The 8,386-nt window shown below is 47.1% G+C and overlaps 1 protein-coding gene across 1 annotated transcript; it reads right to left on the bottom strand.

The window, feature by feature from the left end:
• Nucleotides 1-588: 588 nt before the first annotated feature.
• On the bottom strand, nt 589-8,000 carry MALSU1 (mitochondrial assembly of ribosomal large subunit 1). Its single transcript, XM_049798142.1, has 4 exons — nt 7,790-8,000; nt 5,597-5,775; nt 2,528-2,609; nt 589-1,346 (listed from the first exon to the last, which is right to left on the bottom strand). Exons 1-4 carry the CDS (start codon nt 7,989-7,991, stop codon nt 1,168-1,170), a joined length of 642 nt encoding a protein of 213 aa, XP_049654099.1. The 5' UTR covers nt 7,992-8,000; the 3' UTR covers nt 589-1,167.
• Between the last annotated feature and the right edge of the window lie 386 nt (nt 8,001-8,386).

An 8,386-nucleotide genomic window follows, 5' to 3' on the forward strand; every position in this document is an offset into this window, starting at 1 on the left:
TGAGTGTTACAAACAGCAGCTGCTGTGCAGGGAAAAGATGCAGACAGGCCTTGAAATAGTTTGTGGGGCTATGAGGGGAAAAAGGCCATTACCCTCAGGATCTACTGTTTCTGCTTCCTGATGCACAGCAGAGCAAGCTCCTCCAGAAGGAAGAGACCCTAATCTAGTGATGAAAGCCCTGCCCTGTAGTGGAGAAAAGCATCCTGTTTTACACAGACAAGTTTTGTTACCACCTTGAAGCTCTTCTAACTGGGTATTAGACCATGCAGCAGTCACACTAAGAACAAACCATGCAATGACTTCTGAAAGTGCTTAACAGTTCAGCAGCAGCAGGTAATGCCCAGTGACTAAGGACTTCCTTTAGAACTACTTTTGCCCACTTCAAAGGAGCTGAAGGTTTATACTCACATAGCATGTTGCCTCAGTGTCCTTTTTGAGAAACAAGGTGAGACAAAAACTAGAGGAGCCAACTGCACGCTTAGAATGAACTGAATGTTTAACCATGAAGACAAGGAATCCGAGCGCTTCAGGATTTTTTTTTTTAATTATTAAAAACAGATTGGCTTTGACTGAAAAACCAACTTACTGTTAAATCGAGACACGTTTATTTGTCAGTGCTGTGCTCTTGGCTTTTATGTGCTCAGTAACACCACTGTGTTTTCTTTCCTCTTTCAACTTACATCATGACTAGAAGCAAATGGCTTAGTACAAGGAGCCTCTTCTAAACTGTACTATTTCACATGCATAGTTTTTCCTTGCAGCACTCAAGGCTTTTTTGCACTGCCACTACAGGCAGGTCTTTCAAAGATACTAGAAAAACAATTAATGTAGAGGCTGAGCTCAAGTTTCAGCATAACTTAAGCAGCTAGTTTTCCCCCACTCTTCTCACTGCAAACGCCGTTGAGATAGTGACTTCCCCAGGAAGCTCCCTTATGGTAGGATTCCTTCTTTGACACTGTATGGTTGGACCTGATCTTAAGGGTCTTTTCCAACCTTAATGATTCTGATTATTTTTGTAGCTTGTTCAGAACTTTACCTAGGCACATCGAGTAAATACACTGTTTTGTACCGATCAGCTGTAGTGAATGTTAAGTCAGTAATCAAGACTGTATGTTGCTCTCAGATCTGTGAAGGCACACTCATTTCTCTTTCCACTCAGCAGCTGCATTAAGTTCTTGTCTCAGGGTGATCACTGCTGTTAGGAGTCATTCCAAATATAAAGTCTTCTGGCAGTGACTCTGGCATCATCTGCGCTAACTGGTCATCATAGGAACCAAGAGTCCATAGCTTCTCCAATTCATAAACCTCTCGTGTCTCTGGCAGCATGAAATGTACCACTATGCTACCTGCACAGAACAGAAATGCACAATAAATTAACATGAACTGTAAAGCACTGCTACACTTACAGCTGCGCAAAGAGTTCAAGTCTTCCACCCCCATTCTGGCTAAATATAACAGGTCAGCTGATGGAGGTCTCAAGTTGCCGATTCCAGTTCTTGAACAGTGTTAGGAATTGGTTAGGCCTTCAAAAGACTTCAAGACTACAGCCAGGAGAATGCGAGGGACAATACTCCGGTTTAAATTAAAACAGCATCGCAAGAGTCCACACCAAAGTAGTAATGACTTCTAGAGAACAGAAAGAAGTCAGTCAAAAGAAATTTTACCTGAAAGAGGCCTCTCCCTAGGGTTACAGATGGACTTTCAGCTTTCCTATATTACCAAAAACATTCAGCTACAGCCAAGTAATTTTCCTTAGGTGTGTTGCTCACCTCTCAGGCAGCTTTTATAATGAAATAGGTCCAAACTTTAATATAATAAGGTTTTTCTTACAGGTTTTCATTAATTCTGTGCAAACAATAGTAGAGAATGTTAATTCCAGTGTACTTCTAATGCACTTTTTTCTAGTTATGCCCTTAAATTTCAATTGGTTTTCAGATATAACTATCACAATCACTGACAGTAAAGTAACCAAGGCTTAACATCACTGGCTGCAGTGCTCCTCACTCACCTGTGCTCTCTTTTAAGCCAAACCACAAAGTTAGAGGGTGAGATTCTAGAGCTAGCAGCGAAGGAGAAATGCTTTCTGAATGCAAAGTCTTTTATATTTGTGTAGTTTCACACTTGCAGAATAAAGAATTCACCTAAATTTCTTCAGACTGAGGTTTTACCCCATGTCAATCTGGACAGTTGAAAAGTCTGTTCAGCAGTTCACTACTAGGGCAGCATACAAGGAGCCCCCACTCACCCAAACAGAGTGACTGAAGTAGCTTTTCTCTTTCCACTATTGTTCTCTTCAATTTATTAAGACCCAGTTTAGCCACTGAAGAGTAGTTACTGCTTTCTTCTCAGTGCCAATGATCTTTAGTGAAAATTTATTTAGTATATCAATAAGTTCAAGCAACAACTGGAATTCCAAAACAGCAGAGTATGATGAACTCTCCACAGCAACCAGGATTCACAGTGAGATGCTTCCTTCAAAAAAGAGCTCATGCAGAACTTCATAGTTGTCAGATTCACAAATATTTACCAAAATCAATGCACAGCCAGTCATCTGTCTCTTTCCCTTCAATTTGAACATGAGGGTCACCTTCTTCCTTGTGATGCTTGTACTGAGAGAAGAAGCAATGGCAGAAAATTAAATACTTCGCATGTATTTAAAAGCACTCGAACTTAACAGATAAGCTGGACTTTGCTGAGTTATCTAGAGTTGTTTTAAATGGGTTAGATTACTTTCTGTTGGTTCTGGGGTCTGCACAGAAAAAGAAAAACGTACACTTGCAGCACCAGAAAATAAGTACAGTTTTCTCAATGGGATTTAGTATCAAATCTGGAATCCTAATGCTCAGAATTCCCATAGAGTTATCCATGAATTTTATAGATGTCCATTTTTTCCTCAAGATGACTATTTAATACCATTGCTTAGCATTAAGGTGGTCTTTCAGTTAGCAGTTCCCTGTAGCTGCCGTTACCTAAGTTTTATTTCCTTTCGGATACCTTTCATTGTTGTTTTACATTGGCTAGTTAAGGATGCAGAAATGGAGATGCCAAGCTTATCCTCTTCTCAGATGGAAGAGGGTGGGGAGAAAACAAGTTTCAACCCATGCCATGAAGAAGGCATTCAAACAAGTCTCCTGTCTGTTGAGTGTGTGATGGGTGGAAAGCACAACTGGCACACAGGTTTCCAAGCTATGAGCCACTGTGAGAGAGGGGAGTGGGCAGCTCAAAGCATGACTGCAAGCACTCAGCTCAGCTAGGCAAGGTAGGTAGTTCCCTATGCAACATGGTGGCTTTCACAGATGCCAGCTTGAGAGGCTCAGCTCTCCCTGCCTAGTACATAAAGAACCTAAGCACCCACCAGAGCTGAAGAAATTGACAACAAGAGGCTTAAGTACTTTCCACTTTTGGATCTGGTCATAACCTACTAGTTTCTTTACAAGAAGCATCAATAGGAAAAAAAAATATGGAATTAAGTCAAGTCAACCGCACCTTCACAGAGATCCTTTATTCAAATTTCTACTTTATATCTAGTTGAAGCAGTCAATCAAAAAAATATGGAGACCTTTTTCAAGCTGAAATTAAAAAACAAACTAAACAACATTTATTTCAGCGCAAGGCCACAAGGAAACAGAGTAAAACTGCATGGCTCTAACAGTCCTTTCTGCCATAAAAGAGAAAATACTAAGTAACAGGTTGTAACAGCATGGCTGGCCAGCAAATGAGTCCCACTTCACTGGGAAAACAATTATCACAAACCTAACTCTTCCTGGTCCTTCCCACACAATGCTAGGTGCTGGGCAATGGCCCTGGTTTGCAAACCAGAATGGAGAACTTTCAAAATGCAGTTCAGAACTAGTTCTACCTTCCTTTCTTTAAGATAGCTTGTGAGATATCCTCAAAAGCAGGTAATTGTGAAAGACTCTCTGAAAGTCTACTTAAAATACTAAAGAGCCCAGCGTGCACTGCCATCAGCTATGTAACAGATGTTAGAAAGGCTGATGTCCACTACGAGTTTCCTTCAGCCTTGTCTTTAAAGGCTGTGTAATAGTGAATAGATTATAATGAAGCCAAGTGTTAGTTTCTTCCTCTAACACAAAACCAGACAGGAAGGCATTAAGCAGTAGTTGGGACCTTGCCATTTACAAGCTACTGGAAGAAAAGCAGGAAGACCTCATGCTACATATGAGCACCTTTGCATTTTAGTGTACATCACGCATTACCATAATGTTTTAGGTAATGTAACGTTAAAGCCAGCCTGATGCCTAGCAGCGTTCTCGAGCGCCTGCTCTGCTTTACATTTTACGCTTTAGCTTAGTTTTGCTTAGAAAACTTTCAATGCCAGGCAAGCTCAGCCACTCCTGAGAGTACTTGGCCAGGCTTCTCGGTTTCTCAGGATGTCCAGAAGGACACCACATCTCTCCCCAGAGGCTCTGCCCTTGCAAAAGAGCTAATCTTACAGCCACCAGATGGAGCAGCCAGTTGTAGCACAGGCATGTTTTTGCACGGTGAGTGGTACTCATTGATCTGTCCTGGTCCGGGGGAGATGGAGAGCTGTTGAATTAAGACTAGCAAGTTATGCAAGTAATAGAGTACATATTAAGCACTTAAATTTAGTACATTCGAATCACAATAATACAACTTCTAGCTTGAGGCAAAATTTTAGTTTGCAAAGATGCATCAATTCCTGCAGAGAACACAAGAAACTCCCCTCACCTGCTCAGAAAGGCACCAAAAAGCAATACCATCTTCCCCTCTCTACTCCCTACCTTAAGTCTCACAGCTGAAACCAATGGGACTGCAAGGAAGAAAGTAAAACCAAGAGCCGAAGGCAAACTACAGGTTAAGTACAGACAGCTGATTGAGATGGGGGCTAGTCCTATTCCTCACACTGTGCTTTGTAACAGTCAGCTGGCTCTTTTCTGGCCATAAAGTTCCTCCCTCCCTGAGTCTGGTCCTTATCCCTAAGCTCTACCTGTATTTTTATTCTGACCTCTATTTTTGTATGGAAAAGCTCACATTCTACCAAAGCCAAATGGTGCAAGATTTCTGTTCAAGGATGGCTGCTGCTGCTTCTCCTTTCCTCCTGTACATGCACAGTATGGTGACTATTAACTAGCAGTTTGATTCAGTAAGCCCATGAGGGGATCCTGTGCCTCATAACATGCCATCTTTTTTCCAGCCTTACGATATACCCGAGAACCTGGTAAGTTTAGGGATTAGGGTTTGAGAACAGTCAGATTAAGCTACTTGGAATGAGTGGGAATAGCCATCAAGGTTGCTGTATGGAAGACAAAAGTGGACACAGGTCATCATCACCATTTCACATCACTCTTGTTCTAGCCACCAAACTGTGCTAATGTCATCACTGTTCTAAACACAAAGAGGTCTGTTTTTAAAATATATTCTCTACATTTTGAGTAGTGCTGCTAAAGGAAAAAAGTACAGTTAGTTGCTAGATGTATTCAGGACTAAACGACATACGGATAATCAGTTTCATCTTGCCTGGTACACCCCTATAGGTACAATCCTGGGGAAATTTCTTTCACAACATTTAAAACCATTCCCCAAAACCCAGAGAGTGCAGCGGGAACTGTCTTACCATTTTCAGCATGTAATGTGCCATTGCATGGAGATGTCGTGTTGAAGATCCGCTCACAATTATAAAATAATTACAGTATTTTATTTCTAGAGGTAGCTGGATGACACAGATGTCTTTAGCATTTTCTTGCCTCAGCAGAGCTACAACAAAGTCAATGTTGAACTTCGGAAGAATAGTATCTGGAACAGACAGAAAAAATAATACAGTAGCAATTTATCTTTTTAACTGCAAAACCCAACCACTTAAGGAAACATAAAATGGCAATGAACTGAATTATAGCCTAAGCTAGCCACTCACTATGGAGTTTGGTTTGATACTGACAATGCAACATGAACTTCAGATTTTTAAAAATCATTTTTAAAACCTTCAAAGTTGAGAACTAAGCACTCTTCTGGTAAATAACATTCTATCACTACATACAGCAGTTAGCAAACATCAAAGTTTCTTTTAGGTAACTTATTTCTTGTTGTTAGTACTGAAGAGTCAATGCTATCATCAGATATTTGTCAATTAAGATGACTTAAGTACTTCAACGAACGTTATTGAAACAACAGACAAAATCAAAAACATTTCAGAACAATGCTTTTCAACAGGCCTGTGATAATACATGGCGATGAAATTACTCTGAAATCTTAAGTAGATGAAATCAATATATTGAAAATAGAGCTGACAAGATGCAGTGTGAAGGTACTGAGTAAAGCCACTTCTTTTTCTTTTTCCTTAGCCTGTTCTGCTACAGAGGATTACGATGCTGTAGACAAGGCTTTAGTCCTTCAACAGTTTAAGCAAGCCAGTTTAGAAACTAGCGAATCAGTGCAACTACCTTCCGTTCACACCACAAAATCAGTTTATTTCTAGTTTGCCCTAATTAGGTAGATGCAACTTGTATGCATACTTAAGGCATAATTTGAATCTGTCAGCAATGCACGCCTGCCACTATATAGTGAACGTTAGCGCAGACCAAGCAGCAGCACAAAGCCCAGCTTTATATTTACCAATATAAAGAAAAAGCCAAACAAAAGAACAATAGCTACATACAATTATATGCATGAATGGGGATATAAAATTGGATCAGTTCTCTGCAAATTAAAACCTTTGAGCTTAGGGACTCATGCGCTCTTTCAACTTTTGCTGTGGTCACACATGCAGAAAATTAGCAGTGGCCACAGCTCCTCCAGGCGCAGCGGTTACAAAAGTTAAATATTTGCCTGGTAGCCACATGTGAAGTCTCTAGTGCCTACTTAGAGAACGAACGGTCTAAACAACCCCAGGCACGCTCCGCCACACCGAACGTCACGGTCAGATCTAGGCTAGAGATGGGCAGAACAGCTACAACAAGGAACCAGCCCTGTGCACCCAACGCTTATACCCGTACCCGGCCGTCGTGCTACTAAAACTGTTACCCGCAGAGGGAAATTTCTTCGCGAGCACACGTCGGAGAAACGCACCTCCAACTCGGCACCGCTACCCTCACAAAACTTCCTGCGTGTATCTACGCGCAGGCCCGGGCTATGCTGCCCACCGACTCCCCGCTCTCCAGCAGGACGTGGCAGGCGGCGCTGGTTCGGTACACACGCCGTGGCCCTGACGCCCGTGGTCTCAGCCGAGGCAAGGGCGATTCCCCCGCACTAGGCACCCGCAGGATCCTCCCGCAGCTGCGGAATCCGATTCCGCGCGTCCCCTGCGCCGACGCTCTTCCCCAGGCGTTACGCTTCGCTCAGGGCGCCGTTCCACAGAGCGGGGGAGCGCAGGGCGGAGCCGAGGCCCTCCGGGTCGGCGGCCTCCTTCCCGCGCCGCCCCGCGCCCGCGCTTGGGCCCACGCCGCGGAGGCCGTGACGCCGCGGAGGCCGTGACGCCGCGCTAACCAGCGCCCGACGCCCGCGGGGCTCCCGGCTTGGCGGGCGCTCGAAGCGGTGCCTGACCGGCCGGGCGGGGCCGGGCCTGCTCCGCACACGCGCTCCCTCACCCGCTGCGAGGCCGCGGGCCTGCGGCAGCCCTCTCCGAACTCCTCGAGAACGATCAAACTCCACAGTCACCCGAGAACCAGACCGAAGGACCGAGCGGGAAAAGGTCAAAAGGACCACGACCGGCGTCGCGCACCGACAGGACCCGCTGGTTCACCCCGGCAGGCGGCTCAGTCCCCCTCCCCCCCCCCCCCCGCCCCCGGCTAGGCCGCCCCTCGCCGGGCCCTACCTGCCGCCTGGCGCCGCTCCGCCGCCGCCCCCCCCAGCGCCCCGGCTCCGGCTCCGCCACCGCCTCCCGCGCCCCGCGCCGCCGCGCAGCCCCCGCGGGGAGCCGCGGCCACTCGGGGGGGCGGCTCCGGCCGGAGGGCGCCCCCCGCCGCGGCGGAGAGGGGCCGCAGCAGCCGGCGCCCCCCCGACACCACCCGCCACATGCCCCCCGCCGCCGCCGCCGCCGCCGCCGCCGCCGCAGCTCCGGCACCGCGGCCCGCCCCTCCCCGGCCTAGCCGCCCAGCGATTGGCCGGCGGCGGCGACGCCCCTCTCGCCTCACTGGCGCATCCCGCCGCCGGTCGGGCAGGGCCGTTGGGCGCGCGCGCGCAGGGGCTGGCGGGCTGAGGCGGCGGCCGCGGCCGTCGGGCTGTCCCCGCAGCTTCGCCGGCGGCCGAGCCCCGGGTGTGCCGCGCCGGTGGCGGGGCGGCTGTGTGCTCGGCCCTGGGGAGACGCAGCGGGAGCGGGCGCTCTCCGGGGAGCGGCTCCTCTCCGAGAAGCGGCCGCCGGGGCCGTCATAGTGCCGTCCTCGCACGGCCCGGCCCGGCCCGGCCCAGCCCA

Source organism: Accipiter gentilis, chromosome 4 (genome assembly GCF_929443795.1).
Source record: "Accipiter gentilis chromosome 4, bAccGen1.1, whole genome shotgun sequence".
Classification (NCBI taxonomy): domain Eukaryota; kingdom Metazoa; phylum Chordata; class Aves; order Accipitriformes; family Accipitridae; genus Astur; species Astur gentilis.

What these genes read in the sequence shown, in the direction of transcription:
- MALSU1 (XM_049798142.1), bottom strand. Translation starts at nt 7,991, where the DNA reads ATGTGGCGGGTGGTGTCGGGGGGGCGCCGGCTGCTGCGGCCCCTCTCC. An exon ending in GGAGCGGCGCCAGGCGGCAG is followed by an intron (nt 5,776 to 7,789) that starts GTAGGGCCCGGC and finishes TGTCTGTTCCAG; the next exon opens with ATACTATTCTTCCGAAGTTC. An exon ending in CTGGCTGTGCATTGATTTTG is followed by an intron (nt 1,347 to 2,527) that starts GTAAATATTTGT and finishes TGTTCTGTGCAG; the next exon opens with GTAGCATAGTGGTACATTTC.